The sequence below is a fragment of the Helianthus annuus genome, chromosome 11 (genome assembly GCF_002127325.2).
Source record: "Helianthus annuus cultivar XRQ/B chromosome 11, HanXRQr2.0-SUNRISE, whole genome shotgun sequence".
In the NCBI taxonomy this organism is placed as follows: Eukaryota; Viridiplantae; Streptophyta; class Magnoliopsida; order Asterales; family Asteraceae; genus Helianthus; species Helianthus annuus.
The window spans coordinates 66,483,045-66,500,964 of record NC_035443.2 but is presented as its reverse complement, the minus strand read 5'-3'; the positions used below and the strand labels follow the sequence as shown (position 1 = coordinate 66,500,964).

The 17,920-nt window shown below is 36.2% G+C and overlaps 1 protein-coding gene and 1 long non-coding RNA gene across 5 annotated transcripts; both read right to left on the bottom strand.

Annotated features, from left to right (window-relative positions):
* Positions 1–313: 313 nt before the first annotated feature.
* LOC118483717 lies at positions 314–3,932 on the bottom strand. Of its 2 annotated transcripts, XR_004871180.1 has the most exons (7): positions 3,853–3,932; positions 3,107–3,725; positions 2,921–3,018; positions 2,748–2,842; positions 984–2,388; positions 556–770; positions 314–441 (listed from the first exon to the last, which is right to left on the bottom strand). It is a non-coding gene; the product is annotated as an uncharacterized LOC118483717 (long non-coding RNA). The 2 variants fall into 2 exon arrangements; XR_004871181.1 differs by lacking the exons at positions 314–441; positions 556–770 and adding an exon at positions 830–897.
* A 10,032-nt stretch (positions 3,933–13,964) lies between these two features.
* Positions 13,965–17,667, bottom strand: LOC110890734 (auxin response factor 1). 3 transcript variants are annotated; one of them, XM_022138360.2, is made up of 11 exons: positions 17,500–17,667; positions 17,296–17,355; positions 16,419–16,576; positions 16,268–16,334; positions 16,022–16,125; positions 15,730–15,825; positions 15,350–15,406; positions 15,098–15,255; positions 14,896–15,015; positions 14,761–14,812; positions 13,965–14,208 (listed from the first exon to the last, which is right to left on the bottom strand). In XM_022138360.2, the coding sequence occupies exons 4-11, from the start codon at positions 16,287–16,289 to the stop codon at positions 14,074–14,076; spliced, it is 744 nt and encodes a 247-aa protein (XP_021994052.1). In that variant the 5' UTR covers positions 16,290–16,334; positions 16,419–16,576; positions 17,296–17,355; positions 17,500–17,667; the 3' UTR covers positions 13,965–14,073. The 3 variants fall into 3 exon arrangements, with proteins under 3 accessions (XP_021994052.1, XP_021994054.1, XP_035836195.1); XM_022138362.2 differs by having other exon boundaries at positions 16,435–16,576; XM_035980302.1 differs by having other exon boundaries at positions 16,268–16,576.
* Between the last annotated feature and the right edge of the window lie 253 nt (positions 17,668–17,920).

Sequence of the window (17,920 nt, the reverse complement as noted above, 5' to 3'; positions counted from 1 at the left end):
GGCAGGCATAGAAGTTTGAACCCACCTCAATACGCATTGTATAGACCTATACGATGCTTATTGAGGGTGTCGATTTAATCCCCCAAGGTGTGCCAATAATACGACCCTTTTGCAAAACCATTTTTTGCATGCTTGCAGGTTGAAGTCAAGTACACAACCCTTGTCAGAAGATTCCCAACTAAGAGTGATTATCTTGTTTTTTCAACCCAGGAAAACAACGTGAACCAGCTAATATAAAACTATAAACCCCATCCCCCCTTCCCCACAAACTTGAACCACCACCATTCCGCCTTCCGTTTCTAAGTGTAAAAAAAAAACACAACGAAATCGTATTTACTTAACAACAACCAACTCAGTGACAAGACTAGAATAAAGGAATCATCATTGATCATCTGATGCTTCCCCTAGCTCACTACATCTTTTGCAGAGTAAAACAGTGCACTGCATTGTCAAAAAAAATTTAAAGATCGACATAGTAGCATATATCAACCAATAAATTAAGATCATCAAATACAATCATAATCAGAAATGACTAAAATGAGAACAAAAGAACACCTTTTTATCTCCATTCGAAGTGGTTAATGGTAGGTAGAACATACTCAATTCGATCAATGACTCACGTCGTCTTCAGAAAAAAAAAACTCAGCTTAAATGTGCGTTCGGTTGGGTCAGGTCAGGCCTTGGTCCTTCAACTCCATTAAAGAATAGTGTGCATGCTCTCGTACTCTATGACAATGACCTCATCCTCTAGAGCATCAAGGTCTTGATAGCTGCTGCACACAAAATTTTATTAGCAAAAATATTTTAGAAGTACAAGTTATGTAGTCATATTTCATATATCCCCTTAAGACTTGTGTGTTGTCTTGTATATCAATGCGATGAGGGTCTTCTATAAAACTATATTATCAAACTCGTATATTAGAAAGGGGTCTTTTAGAAGAAATATCATGTGATGAGCAACATTACAAAAACTTGTTACTTACCTCAACAAATATTACAAAATGTGACATTTTTTTGCAACCCCTTGGCAACTGCTGTGTTGTTGCTGATCATGCAAACTGCTCTTTTAACCTTTATAAGATCTCCACCTGGTGCAAACACTAGTGCTTGATAATTGAGTTCACACTTGAAACCATTTGGGCACCAGTAATCAACCCATTATATATATGATTATTGATCAGTACAAATGTTTCAAGATGAAAAGTCTTTAAGTAAGTAGGGATGATCAAATCCCGATCCCGTCCCGATACCGAATTCCGCCAAAACCGGGTACCGATACACATAGCGAAATATGTCGGTACGGTACGGTATCGGTATGGTATCGGTACGGTAGCGGTATTTGAAGGTAAAATTCGGCATTTAAAAGTATATTCAAGTAAACAATTCACACTTTGCAAGTATCATCATTAATAGGGGCGTTCACGGTTCGGTTTTTTTTACGGTTTTTAGGCAAACCGTAAGCCACTAATGATTTTTTATGATTGTAAACCAGAACCAAACCGCTGAAATTTGAAACCAAACCAAACCGTTACCAGTTTGAACATCATCAGTCTTTTAGCCTTTGCAATTTTGCCCCTGCCCAAGTAACAATATAAACGAAGTCACTGTACTTATAGGAATATTGTCTACAATAGCAACCATGGATTTATAAAAAAATAATATTTAAGTGTGAAACTTGATACTGAATTATTGGCTAGATGGAAACAAATTGTTCAAATCTCTAGTCTACTTATCCATTTATCACATCAATAGAAAACAATAATAAGATAACTAATTACTAACTAAATTATTGAGGTTTTGTTTGAAGTGACCAGAGACATTATAATTTTTCATACAACCCATACAGGGATAAGCTAATATAAATACACCCAATGGTTCCACTTCAAGTCTTATTTGGATAGTTTTTTTTTTTATTAAGCTCAATATATTATCAAACAAATGGTCCAGTTTTATACGACCGATTTTTGGTATCAACCGAAAACCGAACCGTATGCTATAGTTTGGAATTTTTAAAACCGACTGACTGAAAGTTAATAAAAAACCGAACATGTAACCAAACCGATGATCGGTTTGGACGGTTTCTCAGTTTTAAACCAAACCATGAACACCCCTAATCATCGGTAACAAAAGAATCCCAACTAAGGTAAAAATGATACAAAATATAGTTCAAAGATAAAATTTGTGTTGTTGGTCACCAAAACCATCATGTTTAAGGTCAACCCAACCTGGCCCGTTTTGAATTGTTGCCTAACACGCACATTTTGCTATATCTAGAAATAACAGTAGAAAAAACCTATATACCTTTTTTGCAGATTTGCATACCGATTAATTCACTCCTAAAAATAAGAGTAAATGAATTTTCTGCTCTTGCTGCATCATGTCTATGATCTAATTAATACAATAAAAAAAGAATTAGTAACAGATGCAAGTAAAAAAACTAATAATGTATTGTAAAATATAGATAAAGTACCAGAAACAGGGTGCAAATTAATTTTTATTTATACAACATAGTATAACAAAATGTCGATGTAAATCAATAAAAGAAAGATCCAGCTAAATTCTTATGCTTCAGTTGTTAAAAACATGGTGTGATTCCCGGAAGAATTCAGATGATCATTTGAAATAATGTATTGTAAAATATAGATAAAGTACCAGAAACAGGGTGCAAATTAATTTTTATTTATACAACATAGTATAACAAAATGTCGATGTAAATCAATAAAAGAAAGATCCAGCTAAATTCTTACGCTTCAGTTGTTAAAAACATGGTGTGATTCCCGGAAGAATTCAGATGATCATTTGCCTTGACAACATTCATTCCAAGATTTGTAAGTGATCCCATCTGTATTTTTATCAATTTTACCATAACCACATATAAAAATTAAAATACAGGTTTTTGTTACAGATTTAGAATTTGTACCACACTTGCATCAAGATCTAGATCTAGATCTGAGTCCTGATTTATAATCACCTTTGGCACTGGGATTTTATCAGTTTAGTTTCCTAATAAATTTCAACCTGCAAATGAGGATAAAGATAGAATTAGGTAAACTTACAAAAAACCAAACATGAATTTTAAACAAATTATATTTTTAAATATTGATACCTCTAAAGTTGTGGATGAAGCGACTGGAATCACAATGATGAGTGAGTATGACAATCTGGGTAAAGCCCCATATCTGAAAATTATAACAATTAGCCCTAGATTCTGGACCATCATATAATAAACTCCTTAAAACCTAACTAAAACACGAATTGACAAACAAAAATACGTGTACACAAGTTTCGTGTAATAAAAAAAACACACTGAATAGACATAATTTCTCAAACCATAATTCATAATAAGCACTTGAGATTACTTCCGATGGCAGAGGAATTAAGGATTCGTACTGCCTAAAAAGAGACCTAATCGATCTCTCAGCACACATGTCTCCTTCAATTATTCGTCTTCAATTTATAACCTTAGATCTTCCGATCTTGCAGAGATGAAAGAGTTACTGATTGGAGAGTAACCACAAGTTGGGAAAAAGCATTCAACGGCGGTGATTGTAGGTTTCATGCCGGTGGGTTGTCGTTGTGTAATCATTGACAAACTCTGGTGGGTGGTCGGAGAATGGTAGCGGGAGGCTGGTCAGAGCACATACGACGATAAAACTGAACACACTTGTATGACGATTCAACCAATCTGGATTGGCTTATCGATTCTCCAAAAGCATACAAGGAATCTGGATTAATGAAAAAGCAAAATATAATGGAACATCAATCAACCCTATCTAATTACAAATATTGCAAATTATATACATTTAAGCACCAAAATGGAACACATAAATTGGGAAACTGTAAACAAATAACCTCGAATTGAGCTGCTATATGAAGAGCAGAATGACAATCCTTAACAGTAATTTGTAGGATAAGAAATTTTTTATTTGAGAGCCTCTGTTCTGTACATTATATAAGAATATAATCTAACTGAAATGGTGAGTTGTGGAGTCATGGGCAGTTGTGGAGATAACACTACTAGAAAACTACATTTTTTCCTACAAATTTCCCACAACTGAATTTTTTTTACAATTTTCCTACAATTTTTTGACCAAAAAGAAAAACAAAAAAAAAAACCCAAAACGTTTCCACAAATTTCCTACAAAATTGCCACACAATAAGCATTTGTAGCAATTTCGTCACAAAATTTCTAACTTTCCGACAAAATTCTGACAAAAATTATAAAATTTTATATTATTTGTAACAACAACAAAATAAATAATTTAAAAAATATAAAATATTAAATTTGTCGGAAATTTGTAGCAAATTTACACCAGTTGCTACATATTTCCTACAAAAAAAGTTATTTTATTTGTTATTTATCAATTTTAGAAAAATAGATAATTATAAAAAAATAAAATGATAAGTTTCTCGGAAATTTGTAGCAAATTGACAGCAGTTGCTACAAATTTCCTACAAAACCGCTATTATTCAACAAATTAAGAAGAAAGCAAAATTTAAAAAAAAAATAAAATATTAGAGTTGTCAGAAATTTATAGCAAATTTACACCAGTTGCTACATATTTCCTACAAAAAAAAAGTTATTTTATTTGTTACTTATCAATTTTAAAAAAATAGATAATTTTAGAAAATAAAATGATAAGTTTGTAGGAAATTTGTAGCAAATTGACAGCAGTTGCTACAAATTTCCTACAAAACGGCTATTATTCAACAAATTAAGAAGAAAACACAATTTAAAAAAAAATAAAATATTAGAGTTGTCAGAAATTTGTAGCAAATTTACACCACTTGCTACATATTTCCTACAAAAAGAAGTTATTTTTATTGTTACTTATCAATTTTAGAAAATAAAATGATAAGTTTGTAGGAAATTTGTAGCAAATTGACAGCAGTTGCTACAAATTTCCTACAAAACGGCTATTATTCAACAAATTAAGAAGAAAACACAATTTAAAAAAAATAAAATATTAGAGTTGTCGGAAATTTGTAGCAAATTTACATCACTTGCTACATATTTCCTAGAAAAAAAGTTATTGTTATTATTACTTATCAATTTTAGAAAATAAAATGATAAGTTTGTAGGAAATTTGTAGCAAATTGACAACAGTTGTTTAAAGAAAAAAACATAGTTTGAAAATATAAAATGTTAAGTTTGTCGAAAATTTTTAGCAAATGAACATCAGTTGCTACTGATTTCCTGCAAAAAGATTATTTTAATTTATCAGATAGAAAAAACATATAATTTTAAATTATAAAACGTCAAATTTGTCGGAAATTTGTGGCAACTAGCCCTACGATTTTGTACTATACTATATCATACCTCATACCATACTATACGATATATTATACGATACTATATTGTGTTGTGTTGTACCATACGATTTTCTAAGACTATGTGTAGTCATAAAGCCCATTTGGGGGCGTTATACGACACCTGGCGAAATACGTAAGAGAAGGGCTTTATGGGGCGTTATATCAAAATAGGGTGTAGTGGTAAGGGGGTTATATAACCATTTCAATTATACATACATATGTATGTATATATATGTGTGTGAGTGGGAGGAAACGTGCCGGAGAACATTACGCCGCGAAGGAGATCACGCCCGAGAAGAAAAACCACCCCATAGCGCCCGCCGTAGTGGTATTGGCGGCGCTATGGGGACGCTATGTTTGATTTGGGCGGTATATCACGCTCCACTACGCATGGGCTAAGAACATGAGTAGTGGCGAGACATGTGAAATGTTATTTTATGTTATTTGGCGTTCACGTCATCAAGAACATTTGGGTAGGTAAAATGTTGTAGTAGTGAGGCATGTGAAATTAATGAGTTATAAATGGAAAACAATATTAGGACCGGGTAACATTCAATAGCCAACGACTAGTTTTTATTTTTTATTTTTATTACAATCTTCATCTCGTGGCCTAAACCATCTGATTGTGGTTTTGACATTTGGATGCTTGGTTACGTTTTTCATGTTCATCTATTAAAATCTCTAACATTTCATCGAGCTCCTTAGATAACGACTTAGAGCGTTTAGCCAAGCCCTGTGCATATGCATCAAGTAGAAAGGTTAAATTGGTTGTGGTTGTGAATTGTTGGGTAAATTTCCCCAAATATTGCATGAACCGAAAAACCATGTTACATACATGAACCCGAACACAATATGCTTATTCAAAGGTTGGCAATGATAGAGTCTGTATAAACCGAAATCTAAGTTGTTTTTCCCACATATAAGTACTCTAAATTTAAAAACATGCAACGATAAATATAAAAAAAGGCATAAGAATAATTATTTTAAACTTTAAAATGACCTTATGCTTGGTTCTTTCTAATCATCAATAAGCTTGTATAAAAAACACAACCATTGGATTTATTCTTTTTTACATGTACAAAGTGTAATATTATGAGCTATATATTATTTGCATCCTCCTTAGTTATGCTAAACACTACTTTCACTTTAATATTATAGATAGTAAACTGTACAATCCATTAAATTATTGGTATGAATTTTTACAACTAATGAGTTATAATACTTTGGATTATTAAAACTCTATTCACTATGGTAGTGTTTGGTACGCAGGAATGAGAGGTGGAATGGAATGGATGATTACGAGGGAATGAAGAAAAAGGTGTTTGGTTGGTCAATAGAATGGAATCACCCATTCCAAAAAGCATTCCATTCCCTCAAAATTATTCCTTCCACCCCCCATCTTTTTTTTTCATTCCATCCCCTCTTGCACCATTCGTCACAACACCACAACCTACCACCTTCGCCAAAACCCATCACCACCACCACCCACCACCGACGCCATCGCCGCCACCCGCCACCACCTCACCCCGACAGCCACCGTCGTCGCCGCCACCCACTCGCCACCGTTATCACCCACAATCACGACCAACCGCCAACGCCACTCGCCGCCGCTGCCCACCACCAACGCCGACGCCACCACCACCGTCACCACCAACCGCAGTTGCCGCCGCCACCCACCGCCACCTTTGCTGCCACCCACCACTAGCCACCACCACTCGTCGTCACCGCCACTCGCCGCCACCACCACCACCCATCGCCGCCACCGACACCCACCACCGCCACCTATAACCACCCACAATTACTACCACCGACCACCACCACTCACCACTTATTTTATTACTCCGTTTTTCTTGCCTACCGAACAATACACAATAATAATTCATTGCATTCATACATGGTAACCAAACAAGACATGGAATGGTAATGATCCATTGCATTCCCTAGTCCATTTCATCACCTCGTCCATTCCATTCCTTCGTCCATTCCATTACCTCATACCAAACAGACCCTATGTTTTAAACCGAGAGTTAAATGGGATAAAACTGGTATTAAATCTCAGTTATTTGGTTTTATTTATTTTTTTTTCATAAAATAGTGGAGTCTCACGTGCTTTATCTTTTATTTTTCATCGTGTCTCACATGTTGTATCCTCTATTCCCTTTTTGATTAATGTATGGTATCTACACAAAGTCAATGTTGTCTCACATGTGCCACTATTATAATTTGATGGAAAATCAAAAGAAATCACAAACTTACACCTTTGGATCGCCAGGCCCACCCTTTCAAGCCCTAATTGAAAATAAAAATAAACATTCCCGCTTCTATCTTGGCTCGCTGTCTCCCCTTTCCCGCTACTCATTCCAGCCCTAATCTTCCCACCAAAGAAATCGACCAGCTGATGAGTAGGCGACGACGAAGATAGAGGCCAGAAGCTGCGTTCCAGACGGTGGTTTCAGGCGGCGCTTCAAACTGTGAAACCGGTAAGTTGACCTGATCCCAACCGTAAACCCTAAGTCCCTAACTTTCATGGTAGTTTTGTAAAACGTAAATTTGAATGAAATTGTGAAATTTATTTAGTGTTTTTTTGCTACTATAAGGGTTTTTTGTTACTATTAGTGTATAAATGTGATATTTATTAGTGTTTTTGCAGAAGTATTGGATAAAAAATCGAAGTCCGGCTCCGGCTAACTTCTGGTGGTGAAAGAAGTAGATTATTGTGTTTTTGCCGCCTCGTTTTGAGGTTTTGGCGTTGTGAATAATAGTTACCTTTCAAAAAAAAAAGTTTCGTGATGTTGCAGAGGAGGTGTTATTGCAGGTTTGTGAGGGAGATAGTGAGGAAGTTGATAGTGTTTTAAATAAAAAGGTAGACTATTTAAATACTTTTTACCCATTAGTGTGAGGGGGGCTCAAGGACTTTGTTATCAGCCATTTATTGCAGCAGCCATTTATTGCAGCTGAAAATTGAATGTCATTTATATCTTTTAAATTATAAGTGCAGTCACTTTTCTTGTTAAATGACTAGGATTCTCTTCCGTATCGTACACACAAATACATAATTACACCTGTTAGAGAATGTGAGATGCATCAAATATGATAGTTTTCTGAATTGTGATTACATTTGGCCATCTTCTGAAACCGCTAAAGATTACATTTTGTCAACTTTGGTTTGCAATTTAAACAACTGTTGAATATATATAAAAAAGTATTATCTTTTCAGAAGTATAAGACTGCACTTGTGATGGGTCAAAGTAGCTGATTATATTCAACAGTTAGTTTGTTTGTATCATGTTCCTATTAAGTTTAATTAGAGTCAAAGTGATGGGTCTTGTAACCATGTTAATTGGTCAGTGGCCCTCATTAGTAGGTTAGACCACCTGTAGTCATTTTTGTCAAAATTGGCCCTCAAAAACGCCCTATACCACCCCTCACCCGCCCCCACGGCGTTATTGGCCGTGTTCTCGGCTGAAACTTGTTTGGCGTGTTCTCGGCTGAAACTTGTTTGGCGTTTTTTGAATAACGCTGAAGGGGCAATTGTTTGGCCAATCATTTTTGAGCTTCCTTTTTTTAACCAATAGGTTTTTTGGTTGGTTTTTTTATTTATATTTAATTCTCTGCACCTTTTTAACATAATGCCTACATCCCCACTACACCCATGGTTCGTGAGTTTTCTTTTGTTTGAGTGGAGCCTGATCTCACATAACTTGTAATTGAGAAGTTTTGGTTGTTAAAGTGTTGATGCAGATTTTGTGTCCGATGCTTGTCGAATAGATTAGTTATTATTTTACGCTGAATTTGTAATAGTTAGTGAAACGGTCTATCGAACGTGTATAGACCCGCTCGTTTGAAGTGGTCAAACGAGAGGGTTATTCGGTTGACCGTGTGTGTGTTTGCTAGACAAATTATGGTTGTATATGTTGATGTCGAAGGATAAGGCATCGAAGGATTATGAATATCCTTCGATGAGCTCGAAAGATACCATCGAAGGATGAAGATGGACCTCGAAGGATATGTGATCCTTCGAGGTATGTATGTGTCTTTCGAAAGCTGGATGGTCGACAGAAGATCTGTCGACCAGTCAGCTTGATCCTTCGACTGTGCAACCTGTGTTTGGTATAAATACCAACACCTTGTCTTGTAAAACACAAGAGTGAGAGCACAAGTGTGTGCAAGAGAGTGATAGGAGGTTTGAGTCCTCACCGGGAGAAATCACCACTTGATTTCTCCCCGGATGTATACTTCTTTGGTATTAGTTCGGTTTCCATGTAATCGGGCCGACTTGTAATGTTTACTACCGGATTAATACAAAGTTTGTTTGTTTATCCTCTCTTATCTTCTTCCATCTATGAACATAATCATGAAAATCACGGAATCGATCCCGAAACAGGGACCTACAATTGGTATCAGAGCCATGGTGCCCGATTTAGTAAAACTAACCGTTTACTAAGTCACATGTGCTCTAGATCTGTGATTTTTGTGGGTTTTTGTTCAAGATGTAAAAATGGTGAAAATGAGAAAAACTCAGATCTGGACCCGAATATTCAGATCTGTGATAAAACGAGTGTTGGGTTTTATGTTTTTCTCCTAAGTCTTCAAGTTTCCTTCATCAAAAATCGTTTACGAAGTGTTTTCATAAATCTGCAAATTTTACACAGTAGCTGTGTTCTTGAAGTTCTTGATATCTTCATATTTCGAAAGATGTTAACAGTACCTTGAAGGATCAAAACTTTATTTCGAAAGGTCATGTTTTGTTTCGAAAGGTCATGTTGACAGCTTGATTTTTCGAAAGGTCATGTTTTTTTTTTTTTTTGTTACGAAGGATCAATTATCTTCTAGAAAGATCATCTTTATCTCAAATCAAATTCGAAAGATCAAAAGGAATCTTTTGTTTCGATAGATCACATTTGCACCTCAATCCCTTGAAAGATCAGTCTACATTTCGAAGGGTCATGCTCAAACAATTTCGAAGGATCAATTTTAAATAATGCCCAAATAAAAGTCAAAGCCCAATACAGATGTTACGACCCAAATGACGTTGATTGGCCCAAATGTGCTTTCTGTTGCCAACTTTCAATAAGTCAAAGGTTATGACATCACCATGACATCACAATGATGATGTCATGGTGAGGTGTAAACGGGAATGGGTTTGTGGCACTCCGTGCTTCGCGTGTCGAACTCTGGGGCGCACGACGGAGGAATGTCGTGACGTCGGGCTTGAGCCGGACCTAACCGTGTCAAAACCGAGTCGAACCGAGCCGAGTCGCGTCCACACAAGGTGTATCAAAGTGAAAGTCTAGCGCCTAAAGTTATATTTTGCTAGATTTTTCTATTGGGCCCATTTGGTGTGAAATTTTGGGCAAATATTAAAAAAAAAAAAAAAAAAAAAAGGGGATCCATTGGAACAAAGGTTTTTGATGCAGAGTGGGGTCGGGTGTTCGCGAAGATGATCTGAACCGCGCTTCTAAATGTCAACGTCAAAATTAGTATGAATTTGGGAGCGCGCGGGGTGATGCAGCATGATGAAAACAAGAGATGATGAAAACTTGATGTTTGAAAAATTGTGGGGTAGTCACGGTTACCGATGCAATGGCAAAAATGGTAACGCGACTATTATGGGCCAAAAACAACACGATATGTTCGCTTCCGCGCATCAGTATTTATGATTGTTACCGGTTATTCGGAAATGTTCGAAAGGATTTTGTTTATTGTCATATTCTCGCATTTGAAGACGAACGTATGAACCTGGAACGTCTATACCGGTCCTAACGAGTTCACAAAGTCTTTGGTCTTTGGGGGGATACAAGTCAGATCCTACGGGGTACCAGGGGACGTTCTTATTCAACTAGATTATGCAAAGAAGAAAGTCATGTTCGTGAATTTTCGGAACCGAGAACATTCAATGAAGATTGATGACAGTTCCGCTCAGTGGAGGGAATTGGTGAACATTTGACGACAGTTTCTTTGAAGTGGAAAGAATCTGTTAAGGTTTAGAGATTTTACCAAAGAAACGGGGGGGATAAAAATTTTCAAATGTTGAATTTCTTCGGTAAATTTCTAAACGCAATCACAGGTGGTAGAGTTTGTAATTTTCTGGTGATACAAACGGTTCAGCGTGGAATGTTTTGCACAGACGCTTGAAGATCAAGACTTGATGCAGTTGTTATAAAATGGAACCCTTATCAAATGCCGGTTGGAGTATTGGAAGATCAGCGGAAGATCGGTCAATTGAGCCTTTTGAGGAAATTGCACAACACTCAACACGGATGCGCGTACTCTGAGGGGGAAGCTTTATACAATGAGCGTCAAGATACTACTTACCTGGATCATCAGTCAAGGGGGAATTTGTTTTCAGAGAGAAGATGATTACTTGACTGAAGATCGATGATTGCAGTTGCATTTTCAGCATTCGACAGCAACGGACAAGGGGGAATTTGTTGATGCAGATTTTGTGTCCGATGCTTGTCGAATAGATTAGTTATTATTTTACGCTGAATTTGTAATAGTTAGTGAAACGGTCTATCGAACGTGTATAGACCCGCTCGTTTGAAGTGGTCAAACGAGAGGGTTATTCGGTTGACCGTGTGTGTGTTTGCTAGACAAATTATGGTTGTATATGTTGATGTCGAAGGATAAGGCATCGAAGGATTATGAATATCCTTCGATGAGCTCGAAAGATACCATCGAAGGATGAAGATGGACCTCGAAGGATATGTGATCCTTCGAGGTATGTATGTGTCTTTCGAAAGCTGGATGGTCGACAGAAGATCTGTCGACCAGTCAGCTTGATCCTTCGACTGTGCAACCTGTGTTTGGTATAAATACCAACACCTTGTCTTGTAAAACACAAGAGTGAGAGCACAAGTGTGTGCAAGAGAGTGATAGGAGGTTTGAGTCCTCACCGGGAGAAATCACCACTTGATTTCTCCCCGGATGTATACTTCTTTGGTATTAGTTCGGTTTCCATGTAATCGGGCCGACTTGTAATGTTTACTACCGGATTAATACAAAGTTTGTTTGTTTATCCTCTCTTATCTTCTTCCATCTATGAACATAATCATGAAAATCACGGAATCGATCCCGAAACAGGGACCTACATAAAGAAGCAAACTTTTAAAGGATTGAATAAATTATAGGGACCTACATAATATGTCTTTAAGTTAGCTTGATGGATCATGCTAAGCTTAACTTATAGGGGTGTTCAAGTTCGGATAATCCGGTTTTCGGATATCCGAAAATCGGATATCCGAAATTTCGGATAGTGAAATATTGACATCCGAACCCGAATCCGAAATTTCGGATATCCGATTTTCGGATATCCGAAATTTCGGATTCGGGTTCGGATATCTAATCGGATATCCGAATATCCAATTTTTTATTTAATTTTTATTTTTTTATTATTTTTTAATATTTGGAACCATATTTTTCGGATAGTTTCGGATATCCGAATATAAATTTCGGATATTTTTCGGATATTTCGGATATTTTTTCGGATATTTCGGATACTTCGGATATTTTTCGGATATTTCGGATATTTTTTCGGATATTTTTCGGATACTTCGGATATTTTTCGGATACTTCGGATATTTTCGGATATTCGGATATCCGAAAAAAATAAAAATTAAATTTTCGGATATTTTCGGATAATCCGATTATCCGAAAATTCTCAAAATCACTATCCGAATCCGAATCCGAATTTTCGGATTATCTGATTTTCGGATATCCGAAAATTCGGATATCCGAAAATTCGGATATCCGAAAATTCGGATATTTCGGATACGGGTTTTCGGATATTTCGGATTCGGTTTCGGATTCGGATTTTTTTGAACACCCCAGATTTATAGACCAAGAAGTCACTTTAAGCCATACGTGTTTGATATAAACAACTGTTGGTGCACTTGTGTCTGTACTTTGTCTGTATTCGGTCACGATGTAAACGATGTCCTGTTCTTGTGTTGTAAGTTGACCAAGTCAACCATCCTCCGGTTTGACTTGGACAACAGTTGGTAAAAGTTGAAAGATGTTCTGTCTCGAAGGATAAGAGATCGAAGGATGATATGGATCCTTCGATCTCATCGAAAGAAAGATATGCTTCGAATGGTTAGACCTCGAAAGGTGATCTTTCGAGGTCCCTGCTGATCTTTCGAGTGACTTGTCTTCGATAGATGATCCTTCGGACCATCTATCGGATCCTTCGGACTGCACATCATGAGCTGGGTATAAATACCCATGCAGTGTGTTGTGTTAGACAGTTCTGAGAGTTTACATAGGTGCACACACCGAAAGAGAGAGAGACTTCTTGAGAGCTTTCTGTCCGGAACTCACACACACACTTTGAGAGTTTACATGTTAGATTTGTAAACATTGTGCTTGTAACCGAAACCTTCATTTGCATTAATACAAGTTGTGTTAATCGGTGAACCCGTTTGTGTTGTGTTTATACTTGCTTAATCCCGGTTTGCTCGCTAGCTTGGATTCCGCACTCGCTAGTGGGTTAGTATAACAAGGTTTGAGGTTCGTCATCCTCCGACAAAAAGGGACCTACAGGAAACCAACCCTCTTAACTAAACATGATCATGAGTTCAACCCGAACCTTTTTCCGCTGACTCAAACTAGTGAATATTGTTATGGTTTGTTTCGAATCATAAATTCATTTTAACAATCTCCATACATAAACTTAGTTGATTTGATGGATTTATAAAAACTTTATTTGTCAAAAGAAAACAACATATAAAGCCTTTACAAAAACAAAAGCAAATTAAAGCCTTACAAGCAGGCACAACAAACTAGCTTTTTTAACTTTCTTAAACATGAACTCCAGATGCTCCTTTTAGAAGGTTCAATCTCCCAAGATGAAACTTTGTTCGGGCGAAGCAATGTTGAGTTCTCGTCCCACTCAACCTGAAATAGATTGAAAAACCGGAAAGCTTCAGAAACTATTATTATTATCATTAATAATAATAATAATAATAATAATAATAATAATAATAATAATAATAATAATAATAATAATAATAATAATAATAATAATAATAATAATAATAATAATAATAATAATGTATGTATGTGTGGGCGCTCGGGGGCAAATGTGAAAGTGCACTAATTTTAATGTTATTTTACTAATTTCTTGAAAATAATGTTAAAAGAGGGGATGGTTGATCATGCATCATGTGGTGGCGTTGTTAGCTGAAAGACAAGAGAATACATGCACTAATTGGCCTCTGTCTGAATTGCCGAGTGTTATGTGCCCTATGTCCAAGGCTTGATACAAAACTACCATCGAGCCGGGGGTCTCACCGGAAGCAGCGTCTCCATTTCTACAGGGTTGAGGTAAGGCTGTCTACATCTTACCCTCCTTAGACCCTACCTTAGCTTTGCTATTGGTGGGATTTACTGAGTATGATGATGATGATTATTATTAATAACTGAGTTTTAGAGGAACGGATTAACCACCTCTATGGATTTCCATTCAGGCTCCCCAACAGCAACAACGGTACCACCAAACCTGTATTGATAAATTGCATAACACATTTATTAATGAAATTTTTCAACCACCCAAATATTCTTAGTAATGAGAACCATATGTACCTTCTTTCAGCAAAGTCTTCATCCTCAAAGGTCATCATGAACCTCATTCCAACATATATTATATGATTCTGAGCTTCCAGGTACTTGTTCACGTTGATAATGAACAAAGATAGACAACATCTGTTTACATATAATGCCCAATTTAGAAACCATATTTTCTGTGGAGTGTGAATAAGTAAACTACATTAATTATGGTTTATACCTGGGTTTATATATGACTGAAAAACGGCACTGTGTTGTAAGTGCGTGAGAGGCAACAGAAAGAACCCCAAGTTGATGGCGACTTAACATCACAGATGCACCGAGCAAATTCTTTGAAAGACTTGTGTGCCTTCTGGCTTCAACAAACATCTCGCCTTGCTAATTTATCAGAATGAAAAGGAACAAATGAGACAAAAAGGCAAAAAAAGTTATATAGTCACATGAATTAACATATTTAAGTCAAAATGCTCACATCATGATCTGGCATAAGAGTTATATTTGCATGCATTTCACCAGTGCTCGGTTCATCCTGTAAAATAAATCCTGAATTATTAGTCGATCTCACTTAAAGGGTGTAATCAAAGTTTTCAGGGCGAGACAGGACGTCGAACAGGTCTCCCCACTGGTCAAACCGGATCAAATAAAAAAACTTAAAATGTGAATAATTTAATCAATTTCCGGTTCAACCCCTGGTTCTCCGGTTCGACCAACCAACCAGTCAACCCCCGGTTGACCAACCGGCGGTTCTGGTATGATTTTCAAAACAACGGGTGTAACTGAGTTTAAACATTCATTTCTCAAGTAAATTATGATGCACAAGACTTACGACAAGAATTATAACTACAGACTTACCCGTAACTCAACATTCATCACTTTGCACAGTAATTTTTCTGGTAAACAAAATGTTGAAAGCTGCTGGTCTAATCCAAAATGCATGGAGCCCTCCAGCTGTTACAGTAACGACAACTTGCTTTCATTTTAGATACAATTAAATGCTTAAATCACAAAATAATGAAACTGATACAAGTGTAGGAATTAATTTTGAGAGATGCGCTTTATCCTATCTGCAAGTATTCCATTTTAGAAAGCACCACATATGGAGACTCAATGTATGCTTGCATTAAAAAGAGAATCCAATACAAACCTGTTCAATATGTCCTTGGGGGAAGTAGTAAATGTGCTCCCCTTCAAGGGGAACATATGCCTGCGGTCTAGCATAGGCATTCCATAAGCGGTCATTTAGGAGTTCTGAAAAATATGAACATTATGATCAGCATAGCATTATTGGAGAATAAATGAAAACTCCATAGATCTAGTACATAATTATGGATAACAGGTTCTTCTGGAAGTGAAAGCTGTGCAGTGAATAATGATCTAGCAATACTTTTACCTGATTGAGCAGTATTTGCCATTAGGAAAACAAATTGAAAACTGAACCACCACCGTCTATCAAGTTGCTGTTAGTATTCAACAAACACAAACACGGCGAATGAGCAGAATGGTAAGAAGTATGCAATATATATACAAGTCTAAAGCATTACCCAATGGGCTACTTACAAAACCGGTGGCGGGGAAAGCCCCCGGTACATCATGCCTAAATAATTCATTCTTTCCCTTACAATCCGCCAACTATCTTAAAGGCCGCCGAAAAAGATGGCTTTTATGGTATTCAATCTCGACCATCATCCAAAAAGCATGACTGAAATACGCGGTGGATCATATGATAAGTTAATTATCCATAACAACTTTCAAAGTAAATAAAAACATTTACAAATCTTTTGCGGTTCACATAAAAACAATGTTGCTGATTTTAGTGTTATCAATGTTCTGTCACACCCCGACCCGCAGCGGAATAGGTGATCAGGGCGTGATTGGGTTCATCCAAAGCTTATGACTTGCTATTCCGTGTTTTAAATTATCATTAATCTAAACTGAATGTGTCTCATAACAAATTAATCCAAACAAACACTAAAACATATGAAACGTTGTTTATAACATATAAACTAAGCTAATCCGTTTCTTGTTAACTAAGGCCCATCCTATGTCCAATCTTCTCTTCAAATCTGTTCGCATGTATCATGTGTAAAAATAGTTTTTTTGGGTCAACAAAGGTTGGTGAGTGAATCTTATTGTTATTTGAAAAATAGTATGTTTAAATTTGGTTTATTGAGAAAACGTGCGTTAAAAGCATTACCCAATGGTCTACTTAAAAAACCGGTTGGTAAAAATACCAGTGGCTTTCCAATAAATCATGCCTAAATAATTCATTATTTCCCTTAAATCTTAAACATCATCCAGGATAAAGATATCTAGATATCAAAGTAATTTTGATATCCAGATATACCATGAAAAGGGAGCTTTAATATATGAATCTTATAAACATTTAACAAAAATATGGATTTCTTGATTTTACCATACCTGATAGAAAGATAGATGCGCTCCTATGAACTGTCAACATGCTATGATCCATTCCCATACCTGATATAGATCAATGTATGCTGTCAGCAGCTATCAAAACACAAAATTCTCAAAACACAATACACATTGAATTGTTAAACATCACAAAAGTCCGAAAATCTTCAGATCAGATAGAATTAATGAGCAAAGATGAAAACTTCTTACATGGACACTCGATCTGGTCAGTTATTGGACCTCCGATCAGGTCAGAAAACTGCATACTGAATTAGAGCGGTAAGATCTGAGATGATGGAAGAACGGCCGTGAAATGATTTTCCAAATGATGTTAACTTATATATAGGTGAGAACGTAGGGGGAAAACCCTAATCTTAAATTTTGGTTCAAACCATGGAATTTTAATATCTTTTTTTCATAGAGAACTTAAATGAATATAGGATTTTTTTTAATGTTTCAATAATAATAAAATAAAACAATAACTGAAATTTGACTATTTCAATTTGGGTTTACAGAGTCAGCATGTCAAAAAAAAAAAAAAAAAAAAATCTAGAAATTATAACTGAAATTATAACATATCTATATTGCAATTGCAGGTGTTTTCGTACTTGTATTCATTGAATATGTGTAG

Bases quoted from the DNA above. Each gene is read 5' to 3' on its own strand.
- LOC110890734 (XM_035980302.1), bottom strand. From the start codon at position 16,289: ATGGCAAATACTGCTCAATCAG. The intron at 15,826-16,021 runs GTTTGTATTGGA...TTACTGTAACAG, and splicing joins CCCAAGGACATATTGAACAG to CTGGAGGGCTCCATGCATTT. The intron at 14,209-14,760 runs GTGGTTAATCCG...AATCTATTTCAG, and splicing joins CTGAATGGAAATCCATAGAG to GTTGAGTGGGACGAGAACTC.